The sequence below is a fragment of the Sinohyriopsis cumingii genome, chromosome 16, assembly GCF_028554795.1.
Source record: "Sinohyriopsis cumingii isolate HCF-2022 chromosome 16, ASM2855479v2, whole genome shotgun sequence".
Lineage (NCBI taxonomy): Eukaryota > Metazoa > Mollusca > Bivalvia > Unionida > Unionidae > Sinohyriopsis > Sinohyriopsis cumingii.
Window position 1 is genome coordinate 56,029,076 of NC_142976.1, and position 19,817 is coordinate 56,048,892.

At 35.3% G+C, this 19,817-nt stretch overlaps 1 protein-coding gene across 2 annotated transcripts in view; it reads left to right on the forward strand.

The window, feature by feature from the left end:
- Positions 1-1,952: 1,952 nt before the first annotated feature.
- Positions 1,953-19,817, forward strand: part of LOC149780459 (flavin-containing monooxygenase 5-like) — a 32,251-nt gene continuing 14,386 nt past the window's right edge. Inside the window, exons 1-2 of one of the 2 annotated variants that reach the window (XM_089937399.1) lie at positions 1,953-2,660; positions 17,112-17,411. In XM_089937399.1, the coding sequence (XP_089793525.1) occupies positions 2,334-2,660; positions 17,112-17,411 (627 nt within the window). In that variant the 5' untranslated portion in view covers positions 1,953-2,333. The remainder of the gene's footprint in view (positions 2,661-17,111; positions 17,412-19,817) is intronic. The other variant, XM_089937398.1, reaches the window with a different exon arrangement.

A 19,817-nucleotide genomic window follows, 5' to 3' on the forward strand; every position in this document is an offset into this window, starting at 1 on the left:
AGATGAGAGACCTTGTGAAGAACAGGGTCCAGGAAACAACATGGAAGCTATTGAAGATAGAACAATAGAACAAGATCAGCCTCAAACAAAACGACAAAGAATTGATGTCATACCAGTACAGGAAGGTGACTGGATAGCTGGTTTATACAATTCGAGGTGGTATATTGGTAGAGTGGTCGAACAAGACAACGAAGATGGAGAACTGCTAGTGGATTTTATGGAGAAGTCTGGGAAATTGGCTAATACTTTTAAATGGCCTCGCCAAAAGGATGAAATCTGGATCACTCCGCAGAAAGTCATATATCGTCTTATAGGCAGTCCTGTGCCAGTTGGAAAAACCAGAAGATCCATGAAAGTCCCACAGAAGGAAATAGAAAACATTTCAAGGGCTTTTGATAAATATGCTTGAAATTGTTGTATGTGTGTAACCTCCGTAACAAAAAGAGATTGTAAGGTTTTATGCAAGATTTCGATAATTTGTTCAATAATGTCAATATTAAGTTCAATTAAATAGTCTTTAATGCTATTTTGTCAAATTCTTAGAGTTTTCAGAAAATTGAAAAAAATACGTTAGTAACATAACATCCGTAACTAAATTCATGCTACCGGTTTCTGTGCTTTATGTTTTTACTTAGATGCTCTACAGCCAACATCATTGTGTTTTCTCTTACTTCATACTTGCAGTTTTTGAATGATGATGACAAACTGTCCTATATATTAAACTATTATTAAATAGCAAATGTTAAAAAACATGTTTAGATAGTTTAACAGTCAAGAAATATTTGGTTTCTTTTTGAAATAAAGATAGTAAGATGTTTTTACAATAACGATCACTAGTTGTGTTTTATTCAAAATATTTGATGTATTCCTAGACTAAATTGGTGTGTAGAATATATAATGCATCTCATAGTTGAATATTTTTTCTTGATTACGGGTAGCTGTTTTAATTTTAACATCCATAACGCTCGTTTTTATTGTCATAACTAGAAACACAAAAATTTTGTAAATTCTCAAATTTTGTGTGAGAAAAATTGGATTTTAATCACTGAAATATCCAAGATCATGAAACAAAGTCAAATAAGTTATTTCGGGTAAGTTATTTTTTTCGCCAGTTGTGAATTTTAGTTGTTATTATTATTCTGGAATGGCTGTAGAACCCTTGATTAATGGACGGATACTCCAAATTTTCTTTGCAATGAACCCATGATTCCTTCCGCACGGGGGCCCCGAGTGGCAGAGTGGTCTAAATCGCTCACCGTTCCGGATCACTGCCATCTCACCTCTGACTGCGTGGGTTCGAGTCCAAGGATCGGCTAGCGTGGGTATGTGGGAAAGCTTGTCAGTAGCTTCTCGTGGGTCGGTGGTTCTTCCCTTGGTTTTCCAAGGATTCTTCCTCAACCAGTTATACTGGCCGCCATGTATAGCCTATCTTGTGCTAAAAAATGGCGTTAAATCATAGAACAACAACAACAAAATCCTTCCGCACGACATCGCAAATGATATCCGCGTCTGTTTCGTTTAATGTTTACGTCAGTGCCTCGAAATGTACATAAAATTACCGATTTCGTTTCTTACACAAATGATTTAAACATGTTGACATACAGCGGAGCACCATTCTTTCGATACATACTGAGAAAGACTGATATGTGGACTTCAATGTGCCATGCTTGTCTTTTCCAGGAGATCCATAGTTGACGCTGTAAAGAAATCAAAGGGAGGCAACTACATTATGCTAATCACACCTTCCTAAACAAATCGACTCTTTCACAGGTCATGGCGGTATAGAAAATAATCGATGTTAATAGACCACCAAGTTTCAGCAGGCATTTAATTATAACGAATATTAGTACCCCTACTCTTGGACGGAATACTAACATCAGGCCATGTTTATCAACGGTGCAGCCCGGTGTGAGTCACAACCACTGGTGCTCGACGCGAGCTTGATGTCAAAAATAACAAAAACAATAACCTGACGGGAAAAAAAGCCATATCGCGCGACAAAATTACCTCTAGGTCCCGTTCTGACCCTGGCTATCATTATTAAAAAGACATTTATCGTATGATAGGGTCCTATGTCACAACGGGACATTGGGGTAATTTGAGGTAATTTTGTCACTCGGTATGATTTTGCTGTGCAAATTACGAAACTGTAGAGCGAAAGATATAGGGACCATATTGTTAAAGAGAGCGATACATTTCTGTCAAATGAATGCTCCCCAGCACTGATAGCTATTTGTGTGGTGATAACATTCAGTATTAGTCAGGAGCCCGTCTGCAAAACAGTAGAAAGTTAAAAGAAGCTCAACAATCAAACAAGTAGAATAATTTGTAACATGGTGAAGAGAGTAGCGGTGATAGGTTCCGGTGCCAGTGGATTAACGGCCATCAAGTGTTGCCTTGATGAGGGATTAGAACCTGTGTGTTTTGAAAGAACCGAGGAAATAGGGGGATTATGGAACTTCACAGAATCTGTAAGGGAGGAGCAGGCGTGTGTGATGAGATCAACCGTTATAAACACCAGCAAGGAAATGATGTGCTATAGCGACTTTCCAATTCCTAAAGAGTTTCCGGTTTTCATGCACAACACTTATGTGCAGAAATATTTTCATCTGTATGCAGATCATTTTGACCTAAAGAAATACATCAGGTTCAGCATAGAGGTTTGTAGTAAACATGCTTGTATTCGTCTTTTTTTCCATACGTAAAAAGTATGACTTTTGGTAGAATATTCTACTGTTGTGAAATTATGTCTACCACACATAAACAGTTGAGATATTTGAGGGCACAGCATAAATGAAGTTAACGAGTAATAACATTACACCAATCAACATTTCTCAAGGAGAGGTAAAGACGATATCTACTCGCATAATCTTGGAGGCCATTTGAATTAGAAAAAAATAAATTTAAGTGCAAAACAAGATGCAAGCATTTTCACAATTTAAACTTTAATATCAGATATTTAAAATCTGTGATGTCAGAGCTAAAATAATGTTAGCATGACACCTTCATCCCTACTAAATCAACATGGACCCATCTTGCATTCTGAGTTGCTTGTCAAGCCTGTCATATCAAGTGTTGTCTTAATTTGCCTGAAAGTAATCTTGTTTATGCCAATGAAATGCAGTATTTTCATTTTAACACTCTTGAAATACACTGATCAATTCAGCTTCGTTGAGCTGTGTAGTTTTAATAGGTCCCTCCACGTTAAGAAGATAATCAGCATAATTGTATTGAAATCTTTTGGAGGTCTTTGCTGTTTGGAGGCAGAGTCATTTGTAATGGCAGTGTCTTGTCAATTCATTTATTTATTTTGGGGTTTTTACATGGCTAAAATAAACAAATATGGTTGGACAATCACTACTGAAATGATGTCCATTCCAGACATGAAGGGGGGTGCAGGCATCATGAAACTCAGGGTTGGGAGGAATGTGTGATGGCTGAAAGTCACATATCCATAACTGAGAACCTTTCTTGTAATGTGAACTTCTTCAATGCCACAAAATTAACAAAACTGGAAAGAGGGTGGTGATACTTTGTGTGAGATTTGATTGAGATGATGGTGTCGTGCTTTTGATTACAAGGGATGGAATGATGGGTGATGGATAGGGGGAGCTTAGTTGAACATTGGAGTCAAAAGGGTACAGGAAAGGAGATGCTTAGGGAGTCTGAACTAACAGTAACCTTTAAAATCTAGCCTAGCCCTTTTGGAAGCATCTCATGCCCCACCCCCACCCCCCACCCCCAGTTCTACTACACTGTTGAATTTCATCCAATGTATAATCAGGATGCATTGAAGATCATGATCAGTCAGAAGCATTACATTTAACCTGGCTTCAGTAAAGTACTAGTATTATTATTTTTTTAAAGTACTTCTGCTCATTAATATATATTTATATAGTTGCTTCACATCATGTTTGGAATTCAGGATTTACTCTAGGATGTGTTTTGTTGTAGGTTTGAACGCCATTTTTCAGCACATGATAGGCTATGCATGGCGGCCAGTATTAATGATGGAAGAAGAACCACTGACCCACGAGAAGCTACTGGCAAGCTTTCTCACATGCCTACATTGGCTGAATCCTAGACTCGAACCCACGCAGACAGAGGTGAGATGGCAGTGATCCATCCCTCTAGGATGTGTGATCACAGGATTCACACTAATTTCTCAAAAGTGACGTCAAAGAAATCAACCAAATGCATGAAAATCACACTTTGTACTTTGTTAAATCCATCATGTATTAAGATAATTCCTCCCCTTTTTATGAAATGGAGAAGGGAAATCCCTCTGGTACACATAGATCTTTTTAGTTCTAGTTGACATGTATGGAACTTATGAAGTTTTTCACCTACAAGCAGGGATATAATTTATCCTAAAGAAGAGTATAAGACCTTGAGAATACATATCTGTTTTAACATAGATATTGTTTACAAAAGAATTATCATTTGGCTATGTAGATGCTATCAACAGATTCTCAAACAGAATTCTTACTGTGATGTGAACGAAGTGACCCAGCCAGTACCTGAGCAGGCATTTGATTTAAAACGCTGTGTTAGGTGATTGAGGATGCTCAATGGCATAGCCTTAGTCAAAATGACAGGTTGCCCTTCCCTGGTCCTCTTTTGGGTTGGGGTGGGGGTGATAAATGTACACAGTGGTAGCCAGACTTATCCTCAAAGACTGTTGGAGCATTCATAATGACAATATGTAGGACTTTCCTAGTTAATGATATCAGGTGAAGGGATAACTTGGGTATCAAAGTCAAGGTAATGATCTGGGTTCTTATCTCTAGCTGGTGTGTGAGTGTCAAATACTAGTACTAGTTGATATAGCTTCAGTGAATAAATAAATAAATAGATAATAGACCGTTATGTTGTATATCATCTGATGAAATTAAATGCTTTCCGTGAGGACTGCAAGGGGAGATTTTGTTCTCTCTAATCAGTTAAAGGAAGTTATTATATTTGAATTTGATTACCTACAGAAATATATCTTTCAGAGTAATATGATTGAAGCATTTTGATTTCCTCACATCAGGACAATTTAATGACTGACCATTTAATTTGAGCTCATTAACCCCGGGCATGGAGATTTTTGCTTGAAATGCAAGTAGGAAACACATTTTGGAGGCTACTTCAAATAAATAAATTGTCTTGCAAGAAATGTTAGGTTAGCCTGTGACCTAGCTGTGATAGATATGTTGTTTTTCATTGACTATTTTGCTTGCATATGTATAGCAGGGTAAAATGTTTCTTTTGTTGTCGGCTTATTGGACCCATCATTTTCGTGTCCTGTCCCCTTAATTTTTACTCCAAATCCCCATCTTATCACACTTTTTGCAAAGGTTCCCCTGTCTGTTTGCAGTTCAGACCTGTTTGCCTAAGATCTGAGGCCCAGAAGTCTAAAATGAGGAGACAAAATCAGTTTCTGACCATGAGTGAATTTTGGGTATTAAAAAAATCGGGTCAATAAAATGTTTTCCCCTCTGTATTCTGTAACAAGACTGGAAAGTCCAAATTGTATGGTCCTTTGTAGAGCTACATCTGTCTACTTTTATGTAATACCACCCACTTTAGTGTATCTTAAATGACCTTGATGACACAGAGTTCAGAAGTAGGGTACTACCTCCTGATGCTTAAATGGGGCACCAGGGATTAACGAGTTAAGTGGGGAGCTGGAAGATTTTGTAGAAACAATGTTAGGCTTTTAAACAGCTTGAACAAAATATTATTCTGATTTATGGCCAAAATGTTGAATCAATTATTAATTAATAAATTATCTTGGAGAAAAGAAAAATATATTTCCCACTAGAGCAAAAATCCCATGTACCAGTGAAATTTTAATGGTTAGCCACTTATTTAATTAGCACCTTGATTTTGAAGCAGTATTCACTTTTTATAAAGTTTTCAGGTCAAAAGACAGATTATTTTGTCGTTTCATTCATTATTTTTATGAAAATTCAGTGACCAGACTGGGACCTGGACCATAGTCTAAATGTTGATCACGATCGTGAAAATTTCGGAATATTTTCATGAAGTGGACATGATATTTAGTGTCATGTAACAAAATTTGTATTCTTACAATAGCTTGTTTTCAGCCTTAAATTCATATCTCAAATATACATGACGACATTCTAAACAACATTTATGTCATGTATAAATCAATTTTAGTTATACTTTGAAAAAAATAATCTCAACTGAATTGCTTCCAGAATTCTGTAGGATATGTGGTGATAATCTGAATGATTCTCATACATGTATATTGATTTGTTTTCAAAGCCATTTGTAATTATAGAGATTATGTATATTCCAATTTATAAGTTGTTAGTATTTGTCAGGCTAAGTAATTAGGATGTGTTTTTATTTTACATGAGTGTTTATATTCAGTATTCAATAACAAAGATCAAAGAAAACTTTGTTAACATGTTCTTTAGAGCAGCGTACATCTCTTATCGCTTGCTTTTTAATTTTTGTACGTACATACATACATACATGCATACATACATACATAAATACATACATATAAATATACATACTGTTACAGCTCTATGGTATTAAACTAAGTGACTGAAAAAGAGTGAAAACCAAATTTTGTAAAATTCAATAAATAATTTATTTCCCTAAAATACAAAGTGAAAAATTAAAATTAAATTAGAGGATGGTGAATGAAACCCTAAATAGTTATACAAGTTCTTTCACAAGTGCAAAAGTATTGAGTATTCTAAATCGGTTCCAGTGGTGTTCAAATAAAGCACACTGTACTGTGCTGGTGTGTCAGTAGTCTGGAATTTTGCATTTAAAAGATGGCTGCTGTGTAAGAGTACTTTCTTCTTAGGAATATTTTCAAAAATTATTGAGCTGGACTAAAAAGATGAACTTTGTATTGCATTACTTTTATTTTTTAATGTACCGGTACCAAAAAAGCATAATCCGTACACATGCAAGTGTAAGACATACTTTGAGGAAAAAAAAGTGTAATGATTAAGCCAAAAGTGTAATGGTTGGAGTGAATAAACAGAAGTTAGAATACATGTACCTGGTTTTACAAAGGGCAGAACCAGTGACCTGAACTCAGATCCCATCAAATTTGTCAACAGGGTCAAAAGGCCAAGTAAGCATGTTTGCCAAACAAAATGAACTAAAGTAGAAACTCACAATGGGCAAAATTAGCTATCTAATGTATTTTTGTTTACTAAATTACCCAAACAATCTAAAATCATAAATATTAACACATAATCTACAGATACATGAAAACACACAAATGCACACACACACACACATGCTCTTCAGCCATACTGTAGGAAAAATACCCCAAATTTTAAATACTTAATTTTCAAATAAAATTTGTTATGGATCAGTGGTCTAGTATTCCATCTTCAATTAATTAACAGATGGGAGATAACTCTCAGTTTTCCTTTCCAAATATTGCTTGTCAGAACATTGCTGTCAATTCGTAACTTGCGTAACAGGATGGACAAATGAGATATTTAACTTACAATTTCTTTAATTATTTGGATAATAATTAGCATAAATCTATTCCAGCTACATAATGAATAAAAGCAGCATCAGCAGCAACATCTGTGTGGTTAAGATTTTATGAAATGTGTCAATTTATCATGTATTCAATCTATCAAGAAACAAATGTAAACATTGCATTAGAAATTAACAAATATTCTCATGTGAAACATTTTCATATTTTTTTTTTAAAAGATGTTAGTGACCATTTGCAATTAGCACAAAACAACAAGAGAGACATCACTGTTCCATGTTCGATTAATTGGTATTAAAACTATTAGGTTAGAAAATGTAACTTGTGTAACAAGGATGGAGAAACACAATTTTATTTCTCAGTATAAACTCCATAAAATATTTGCGAGCCAGCATTTGACAGGATTGGTGCAGGAAGTAGCTACACCACATCTGTTAATAATATTTTTGTATTCACTTCTTCGTTGCTCCTTAATTTCTTGATAAATTTTGCCACCAATGGTAATTCTGATGTAATCTAAAAATAAAAATATTTATGTACAATGTATTATTTAGTATATTGGGTCTGTAATGAATTAGTACACATACTTTAAAATATTGATATTGTCTTCGAGTCTGACATATTTTGTTGCATTATTTTCATTTGCAATATATAATATTGATCCTTTATGCACTTCTTGGCATTTATGTATGCTTAGTGGCATTCTATCTTGCTAAGGATGATTTCTGAACTAAGCACTTGATGTCAGAGGGTTCATTTTGGTCCATATTGTTTATCTGTTGCTATAAAGTCTCTTAATTTTTTATTTTCTGAAAGTTTTGAATAAAATTGCAGTAAAAAAAGATTTCTAAGCTACTTTGAAACAACCCTATAACATGTACATAGGAGCAAATGCGCAAGTGACTTCTTACCATACTGATCGTAATAATTTGATTGTTGCCGATAAAACATTACTGTAACTACCCACAAGCAACACACTGAATCATTGAAGTCGACATAAGACTGAACTGGACCCTTGTTTCCAACCGAGAACATGTACTGTGTCGTGCGAGTTCATGTACATCTATTTTTAGAAAGAAGGATTTTCTTAATATAACCACACATTTCTCATGACAACAATCCATTGATACGACTGCGGATTTATGGTTTTGTTATTTATCTACATAGTGGTAGTAACGACATGCATCGGTTAAATAGTATCTGTTTCATTGTCTTTCTGTATTATACAAAAAATGAATGTTGTCAAAGGGCAACCATGACCGTAACAGCGGTTTTTCAAGTTCCACAACACAGCATTGTTCCATGTTTCTGATCTACATAATTAATATTTACTCTAAATATGCTGTCACGTAATATATTTAGACCTTGTTTTCATTGAATTGTATATCTACCTTAATCTTTTTGCCAAATTATTGACAAAAACAGACAATCTGATGATGTGGTATTTCATAGCAATGTCTGCCATTCCAGGTTCACTTATGTTTCAAACTGATTTTATAAAGAAAATAACACAAATAGAACAGTTAAAATCGTCATTTTAAAAAAACACAAAGTTACTATTTACATTCTGGTGTTTAAATTTTGCAACAAGTTGGTACATTCTCATCATCAAGTAGTACACTATGGAATCGAGCAGTGATATCTTGCTCGGGAAAGGGTTAATTGACAATTAGCTATTAAAATATGCACGAGTTTGTTGATGTAATTCGTATCAACACCAAATTAATACATTTCGCCTTCAGCTACAATACAGTTATCAGAAATACCTGGCCATGGTGAGGGCGCAGCTCAGAAGTTATAAACTACTGTCATTGGAGATCTAAATAAAAATAGCAGAGTGAAGTCATTTTTGCTTTCTTAACATAATATGGCAAAAGTTCAGATTTTTCTGGTGAGTTGGTCACCCACTTTGCCTGGTAGCGCAACCTCTGCAATTATTGTTCAGAATATTTGCTTTCCATTTAAAGAATTCTTTTTATTTTGTCGCACATCATGTAACTTACTGCTTACATAACCGTCACGTGACATGTTTACAGCCATCCTTAACAAGCATCCATATCAACTATAAACAGCCTAAAATCGATTCCATGTTGTGTTTTTTTTCTTTCCACAACAGAATAGCAAGTGTGCTGTGTGCAAACTGAATGTCGTATGCAACCGTTTGGGGTTTTGGTAAGGAGGCAGGAGCCAGTTTTTATGTACAAATTTAATATCGCAATCAGCGACCTAGTATAAAATATCATAAAAAATCAAATACACAAGTGAGGTCAAAAAAGTCCATATTTTTAGATACCTATATTAAAACAAAGCATAAGAATAGTATTCACTTGACCAGAGAAGTCAATGGCAGTTCATAGCAGAAGAACTTTATGCACCCCAACCCCTATTTTATACATGCATTTTGCACATCCAAAGGCCATTTTTGACAGCATGTGATGCTCACAGTGCAAACGCAAGCTCTTTGCCTGGATGAAAATTTTGAAAAACATTGTCTGCTAAATAGTTTGATGCATTTCAGAATAGTTGTCATCCAAGCCGTTTTTGAGATACTCTACTTGCCTTGAACCCACGTGTCTACTGCTATGGTAGGCTAGCTCTTCTTCCTAGTCGACTATTGGTATTTCACTATCAACATACTGCAGAGCAACTACGGAAAGTGTACATGCCTGACATCAATTTCAAGAACAGTACAAGCCCGAAACACCTAGTTCACAAATATATTCATATCTATAAATAGTAAACAATAATAGCTGAAAAAGTCACACCATAGCCTTAAGTTAAGAAATTTGCCAGTGGCAAATCTACGAAACTGGACCCTGCCACCTTAAGAATTTGGCTGAAAATGGTTTTTGTCAAAAGTTGTGTACATATCACATATTTAGACATTATCTAGTACAATGGTATAAATGAAAACTTTTTGTGTGCAAAAATGAAAAGGGTATTATGCTTTTAAAAAAGTTACCTCTTTGCGGCAAAAAGCACTGCATTATTTACATTGTGAATTATGACTGACTGCATTTCTTGAAAGATTTCAAATTGTTTGCAACCTACAATGCTTTTGGTCTTTGTTTACCACTATAGCATCAGTACAAAATCAAAATTCCTTTACAATGTTTCATGAATGTCAAGAAGAGATCTGGAGGTTATAAATTTTAGGAGGGAATGACAGAAATGCTATATTAGTTGCCAGTGACAAAAGTGAAAAGTTTCTATAAACTCTTCTAGCAAACTTAAAGAAATCACACATTTAAGTAAATCATGTAATTTAGAAGTACTTTTAGACTGATATAAAATAAGAAGTTCCTAACTTTTCATTATCATTCTGGAGATGCTAATAGCAGCATCAGTGCTGTGTCAGTGTGTGTTGTGGGGCGGGGGGGGGGGGGGGGGGTAATTGCAACACAAGTCTGGCTAGTCTGGAGAAGTCAAAGTTTAATCAATTGACATTAGACAATGCTGGAATATTGATATACTGATGTGTGTGACCCTAAAACTTACAAAGTGACATATCAAATAAATTCATAGATACATAGCCAATGAAATTGACCATATATATATACAAATTACTCAATACAATTTAACAAAGAAATTTCTTCTCAGACACCAGTTTACTTACAACTGACTTTAATGTTTTCTGGAGTTTACAAAATCATAGTAAATAATAAGATATGGTATAGAACAAATATTTACAGTGGAAAATTCAGTTCAAGGTAAAAAGCATTTCACCGGCTTGGCTTTTCATAAACACGTACCATAAAACAACTCCTGCAGAAGCTAAATCTGTCCGTCAAAGTCACTCTCTTGTGCACTTAGATCAGAATGAGTATCTGGGTGAGATTGAAGCTATTGTTTCTTTCAGCATGACTAACCGATTAATCCTAATCCCTTACCATGCATACTGAGACCTGCAAAAAGAAAAGAAACAAGTGATATTGATGTACTTTTAACGTTCAGTGAAAACATAAGACTTTCAGAGGAGAAACTGCATGTGTATTGTCAAATGCATGAAACTTCCATTTAATTTTAAGCTTTTACCCCTTTGTTAACTGAACCTAGAAATTTCAAGATATATGCATAACAATGAAACATTTCCTATTATCACCCAAGTGTGAGATATGAATCTCTTATGTCAACTTCAGAGTGGGGTCATGAAGGTAGAAACTATATCGGTGTGCTAAAACTTTCATTCTTCTCACCAAAATATATATAGCAAGCAATATGCCATATGCATCATTATTTCTATGACCGTTCCACTGGTGACATTCAATATTCACAACAGTATGTTTATGTATGATTCCTCTGAATTCTATCTGCTCCTGTGGAGTAAAATTACCTTTAAGAATACATGTTGACATGCTATGCAATTGTTTATGTGTGTCTGTATTGAAATATGAATATTATTCATAACACATAGGGGTGCAAACCTTGACAGCTACAGAAAGTGCAAGACAATACATTATAGTTACCATTTTGTTCCCATATTTAGTAAGTTAAGTCCAAAATATGCTACTTTGTCATGATGTAAACAGTTCTCACATTGAGGTACAAAACACAGTTACCTCCCTCTCCAAAGAGTATTACTTACAACACTAAGTGATATATGGAAAAAGGAAGGAAATAGAATGAAGCTAATGCATAAAAATTATTTAAATATACACAAAGAAACAGAAAAGTATAATAGATGTGGCTGACTGCACCATAAAAAATTATCAATTTTCCTTAAAAGGGGGCAGGAGCCAGTTTTTATGTACAAATTTAATACCGCAATCAGCAACCTAGTATAAAAAAATCATAAAAAATCAAATACACAAGTGAGGTCAAAAAGGTCCATATTTTTAGATACCTATATTAAAACAAAGCATAAGAATAGTATTCACTTGACCAGAGAAGTCAATGGCAGTTCATAGCAGAAGAACTTTATGCACCCCAACCCCTATTTATACATGCATTTTTCACATCCAAAGGCCATTTTTGACAGCATGTGGTGCTCACAGTGCAAACGCAAGCTCTTTCCCTGAATGAAAATTTTGAAAAACATTGTCTGCTAAATAGTTTGATGCAATTCAGAATAGTTGTCATCCAAGCCGTTTTTGAGATACTCTACTTGCCTTGAACCCACGTGTCTACTGCTATGGTAGGCTAGCTCTTCTTCCTAGCTGACTATTGGTATTTCACTATCAACATACTGCAGAGCAACTATGGAAAGTGTACATGCCTGACATCAATTTCAAGAACAACACAAGCCCGAAACACCTAGTTCACAAATATATTCATATTTATAAATAGTAAACAATACTAGCTGAAAAAGTCACACCATAGCCTTAAGTTAAGAAATTTGCCTGGGGCAAATTTACGAAACTGGACCCTGCCACCTAAAAATAGAACCCAAAATTGTACTCACATAATGGTGAGTGCGGACAGACAAAGACGGCACAGGCACTCGATTCTGGGGAAACTAATGTGTACAATCACCATATATGGTGAGTGTACACATTAGTTTCCCCAGAATCAAGTGCCTGTGACAGACAGTTTGTTTGTAAATTCGTAAATTTGTCAAATGTTAAATATATACAAGTATTGAGTTTTCTTTATTCAAACACAATATAAAATGACTCAGCAATGAACATCTTACAATTTAATTTCATGAGAGTATTATGACGGGGCAGGTCGTTGATCATCTCATGAGCACAGGTGCTTGACGTGAGCTTGATGTTGAGAAAAACAAATAATATGAAGGAAGACAGAAATCGTACAGAGTGATAAAAGATACCTTAGATTATTCCCATGACCCGTTCTGACATGACCTTCTCTATCACAATATAAGATATATGATAGTATGTAGTATGATAGAGAGGGTCCTATGTCAGAACGGGTCATGGGGGTAATCTAAAGTATTTTTGTCACTTTGTATGATTTTCTCCTTCGGATGATTGCTTGTTTATTTTCTTTCTCAACATCAAGCTCGCATCGAGCACCTGTACTCATAAGCGGTCAGACAGATGCATCACATGTAAGAGTGAGGTGATAAAAATTATATTTTTAACATTATATTTCCAACCAGCATGACGATTTTTACAGGGTATAAATCAGAATACACAAGTTTTAAACAAACAGCCATATTTTTATGTACTTGTAATGATAAAAAGCTATTGTGATCTTTATGTTCACGAGTAATGCCCATTTTTTTCTGCATATAATGTAATGTTTTTAGAAATGAAAGAGGATAACATTAAGAAACATGTTTTATGTCAAAACTGTCTTTATTATCACAGTAGCAGATGAATATTTAATAAGTAATATTTATGAGTACTTTAAGTCTGAAATGCTTTTTGCAGCCCCTTTTCAACGAAAGTACCATCAGACAGTAAAGTGTACACACAGCCACACACATAAACATCTTATGTTTTGTTCCTTCTTGAGAGAGAACTAGATTATTGGCAAACATCAAAACATTTTATGACATGCCAAGGCAATTTGAATAAGGTGTCTTTATAGCCTAGAGAGATAGGTGACCAGTATTGGTCTCTGCAGGAATTGAACCTGAACCCTTTTGGTGTCAAGTCCAACGTGCTGACTACTTCCCCAGTTCAAGTACCATTGGGAAGAAAGATTCTTGTATGATATAATGGGAGTGTCAGCGACAAATCAGACTTTTTTTTACATGATATGATAGGACCACTAGTGACAGATCAGGCACATGATACATGATATAATGGGACCAGTAGTGATGTATCAGGATGATACATGATATCATGGAACCAGTAGTGACATATTAGTCATGTTACATGATATGGGACCAGTAGTGATGTATTAGGCATGTTACATGATATAATGGGACCATTAGTGACAGATAGGAACATGATGCATAATATAATGGGACCAGTAGTGACGGATTAGACATGATACATGATATAATGGGACCAGTAGTGATGTATTAGGCATGTTACATGATATGGGACCAGTAGTGACGTATTAGGCATTTTACATGATATAATGGGACCATTAGTGACAGATAGGCACATGATGCATAATATAATGGGACCAGTAGTGACAGATTAGACATAATACATAATATAATGGGACCAGTAGTGACGTATTAGGCATGTTACATGATATGGGACCATTACCAACGTGTTAGGCATGTTTCACATGATATGGGACCAGTAGTGATGTATTAGGCATGTTACATGATATGGGACCAGTAGTGACAGATTAGACATGTTACATGATATGGGACCAGTAGTGACAGATTAGACATGTTACTTGATATGGGACCAGTAGTGACAGATTAGACATGATATAATGGGACCAGTAGTGACAGTTTAGACATGTTACATGATATAATGGGACCAGTAGTGACAAATTAGACATGTTACATGATATAATGGGACCAGTAGTGACAGATTAGACATGTTACATGATATAATGGGACCAGTAGTGACAGATCAGACACATGATGCATAATATAATGGGACCATTAGTGACATATTAGAAATGATACATGATATAATGGGACCAGTAGTGACAGACATGTTACATGATATAATGAGACCAGTAGTGACAGATTAGACATGTTATATGATATAATGGGACCATTAATGATAGATGAGATACATTGTACATGATATATAGATTTAGTGATAAATCAGACACATTGTACATGATATGATGGGGCCATTAGTGATATATCAGACAGATTGTACATGCTATGATGGGGCCATTATTGATAGATCATACAGTTTTATATTATATAATGGGACTGACAGTGCCACGTCAGATCCATGCCCTAGCCTCAGCTCAAAACATGAATGTGGTTTTGTATAAAACTATACTACATTTTGTTTGCTCTCTGCACTCTTTTATCAATATAATCTGATTTATTTCAGAGCAAATTATGGGGCCCAGAGTGGCCAAGTGGTCTAAAGTGCTGTCCGTTACAGATCACTGCCATCTCACCTCCGTCTGCGTGGGTTCGAGTCTAGGATTCGGCCAATGTGGGTATGTGAGAAAGCTTGCCAGTAGCTTCTCGTGGGTCGGTGGTTCTTCCCGGGGTTTTCCCGGGTTCTTCCTCCACCATTAATACTGGCCGCCATGCATAGCCTATCGTGTGCTGAAAAATGGCATTATAACCCCAAAACAACAACAACAGAGCAAATTGATTTTAATAAACATTTAAAGCAACCATAAAATCATGTTTTCATGTGCTGGTGTGAGTGAAAACACAGTACATAGTTCCAGACTGGTTGTGCAATATCAAAATATAACACCATAATGAACTCCACATTAAACTCCATATATTACCATATTGAACTTTGTATATACCACATTTCAGTATAATACAGTGCACATGCCTCAGTAGGTTGATGCATTCTTTTTGGTCAAAGCATTGGTGAGCAGTCTCGTTTACAGTCAATGTGGATCATTTTATTACCTGAGTTATTATCAACTGGTGGGTACCAGCTCTAGATACCAGGAATTTGTATGGGTAGGAAGGGGTTATTTAATTGTAACTATCTAGGATACCATGCTTTTAAAACTTGCTTGAGTGCATTCATAAAGTCTCGCTACCACTAAACTAGGCAGGTGAGATCAGTCTTAAATAGGCATCTATGCTAGCCAAGGTTCCAATTGGTTAACCCAGTTTATGCCTTGGTGGATTGATCAGGTATTTCTGTGCTTTGTCCAAGTGACATCTATTGTATTTCATGAGTTGCATCCCTTAGTATGTAATGGCAAAATACCAATAGCATGAAAAAATGTGCATTGTTTATTGGCAAAATTGGTGCAGGCAATTAGCTTTAAAATGATACTTTGTAAGTTTAACATGGAAAGTATTACTTCATACCAGAGAGAGGCTATTACAGGTGTATTTGAGTGAAAGGATGTATTTGTACAAACATTGAACGGCAGTGGAAAATTGTTTATTTATGAGCCTATTCCATTTGTGTGCTCCCTTTGTCTCAATATTGTAGGAACAGTGTTCAAAATTTTGAACAACTTGATTTTCATTGGATATGGTGGCCTACCGCTACATCCAATGAAATTCACAGACCCCCATGTGCAGAAATGTTTGCTCAGTCCGCCAAGGTGTAGATTAAGTTAACATATCGGAACCTTGGCTAGCGATTATGTAAGATAGGGATCTTGCATGTGTCTTATATAACATGGGTAAACTAATAGTTCTAGTATAGATATAAATTTATACGTTTATTGGTTGTCAGATCCAACCACAAACTGCACAGATGAAGATCTGTTGTCGCATAACATGAGGCAGATTTGTGTTCATGCAGCTTGTTTGGACTAATCAGTAGAACAAAAATAAAAATAGACCTGGTCTTCCTTTCTTTATGATTTATACAAAGGCATATCAAGGTACGTGTTGTTTGCAGTTGGAACCAACTTACAGGTGAGTATATATAGTAGACTGTTGGCGAGTGTGTTGAGCTTTTAGAAAACAAATTTACCCATATTAATTTTAAAATACAGGTTACACCTATTACATCAAAATATGGTAATATGTCAGATTAAATGGAAATTATATAGACAAGTGAACTACGTACAATTTTTATAAACTGCATTAAGGTTATTATTTAATTACCTTCTTCTGTTATTTTTTTTTCTCCAGGTGAATCAAATCAGCCAGGCACCCGACTTTTCAGAATCAGGTCAATGGGTACTGAAGATTACTGATAAGATTAGTGGGAAAACTGATGAGCTTTTGTTTGATGCTGTTTTAGTCTGTACAGGTCACCATGCCAACAAGCACATGCCAACCTTCCCTGGCCTTGACAAGTTCAAGGGCAGGGTCATTCATTCCCATGACTACAAGGACAGTCGGGGTTATGATGGCAAGAGGGTTGTTATTGTTGGGATAGGGAACTCAGGAGGGGATGCTGCTGTTGAGTTGAGCAGAGTTACTTCACAGGTAAACTTATCACATGATGACTAGAGTCAAATCAATTTGGGTGTAGCATATTGTATTTTGTATTTGGTTTCTCAGACTTTGCTACATCATCTTTACATAGAGACCATAATGCACTTCACACTTCAATTTTTCATGCAGAAAATGCATGAAAAACTTTGTAAACATTCATCAATTTCAAGGCTCTAAATTATGATTAATTTTTGTTAATGCCCACAGGATCACCAAGGCTCTTCATAGGATTTTGAAAGTTGCCATCCACGATTTCATCATTGGAAAAAAGTAGTGGTCCAATCCTAAAACATGGAGTCCCAATAATGATACCTTTTTCTCTCTATGCAGTAATTCAGAACATTATGTGTGTATTATATGGTGGCGCTCTACAGTTTCGTTCTTTGCATATGGTTAAAATTTTAAAGAAAAATTTTTCCCTGGGTTATCCTGGCTCTTTGAAAAACACCTTGTATATCTAGAGTATTGTTCAAAGAAACTTTGATTCCATTTATTTTGTTGTATGATTTGCTGGGTGTGATATGGGTTATAAAGTATACAACTTGACTTTACTCCAGATGTGCACTTTTAAAAAGCTGCCAGCTCCACTTGGTTGTTTTTACTTGCTGAACTTCAGAGGTAAATTGTAAAAAGATAGCCAATAACTTTTTTTACATTTCATATATTTGGTAATTCATTCATTGCACTTTCAGAAGCTGGTATTGTCTGGTCTGGCAAAATCAATTGTCCATATTTTAATATCTGCTATACATAGTATACTTTAGACTAATTCAGGCTGATTTTTTTTAGCACCAGTGAGCAGTCATTTTAGTTAGCTGTTTGCTTAGATCATGTACAATTTCCAATAGTACAATATCAAAAGAAATATCAGCCACATTACATTGAAGTAGCATAGAAGTATGCCAACATTCTCTCCACTGTGCATGTTTCAAATGCAAACAAGTTCATCTTACATACGCCACTCTCTTAAAAGTATATAATAAATGGTGAGTGCCCCCATGTCACCAGTATATCATCAGATTGCTAATGCTAATTCATTATGAAATATTAAACATTATAGCAATTAAAAGAAGAATTAAGGCAGTTGGTAACCATAACAATTGTGTTTTATTATAATTGTGATTGTTGGTGATGTTAAAACTACAACAATTTTCAGTACCTTTAGCTACCCATTCTTTATTTTGTATGTCCAGCCAGAAGGAATTAATGAAGAGATTAGACTTATCTTTTATACAATAATTTATTAAGGTTTCTATTGGTCTCCACAGTTTTCTTCATCAAAACTAGGTGCATCTACTAATTTCTGTCAGCCATCTTAAGAGAAAATTGAATTTGACAGGAAGCAAATTATGTGAAGCTTCTACTGGAATAGTACACATGCACTGTGTGATAATCACACAAAAACAAAAATATATCTATCTTTGACTCTAAAAAACAGCAGAATTTTGATGATTAACATAGGAGTTTGTATTTTTCCAACAAACAAAATAGGTCCCTAAATCATGGCATTATTTTTGTAAATATTGTATATAATAACATGCAGGTGTTTCAGACATCGCATAATAATATGATGCATTAAAACTGTGGCAAGTAATTTTTATCAAAGAGAGGTGTCTCATCACATGTATGTAATTAGTCTTTTGATCAAAATGATCATCATTAACCAACAGTTGATGAACCGGCATCTTATTCTCATTGTCTGCTTTGATCTAATCAAACACCCCAAGGGCCAATCTTAATGGTCATGAATGTTTTTGTTGTTCACAAAAATGCAAGTCAGTTGCTTACAGTATAGATTCATTAAAAAGTTAACAGTGTTTAGACCCTTCCATAAATGTCATCTGCTGGTAGCAGCAAACCACAAGTGTATCCATACGATTTTCCCAGAAATGTTTTCTTTGTTTAACTAAATGTATTTAACATTATTCCCCTAACTGATCATGACATGCCACATTTGAACTATGGTAAATCCACTCGCTTAAATTACGTAAGTTTGGTGAAAGCATTATCTTTGTTTTACTGATAGTCTGTTTCGATATCCCTTCTACTTCCTGACCGCTGGCATCAGATGAAAGACTTTTAAAAGCCAGCGAGTTTTATTCTCGTAAGTTCATCAGAGGTTTCAACATTCGGCCTGTAGCACATTCGGTTGCAGAAATCTATGCTTATCACTGGAATTATCTTTGAAATTTCTGTCAAACAAATCACATTGTGGTGTACACAATGTACCTGGTTAACCCCCACTCCTTTTTGCCATCATTTCTGATTACTGCATCGCTGTTCTGTCTTGGTTGACCGTAATGAGCAATCAGTGTGTCTATGTGATTATTACCAAACTGTGGCATGCCACTAACCTTTGGAGGAAATGTGTTAGACATAGGCTCATAGTGAATGCGT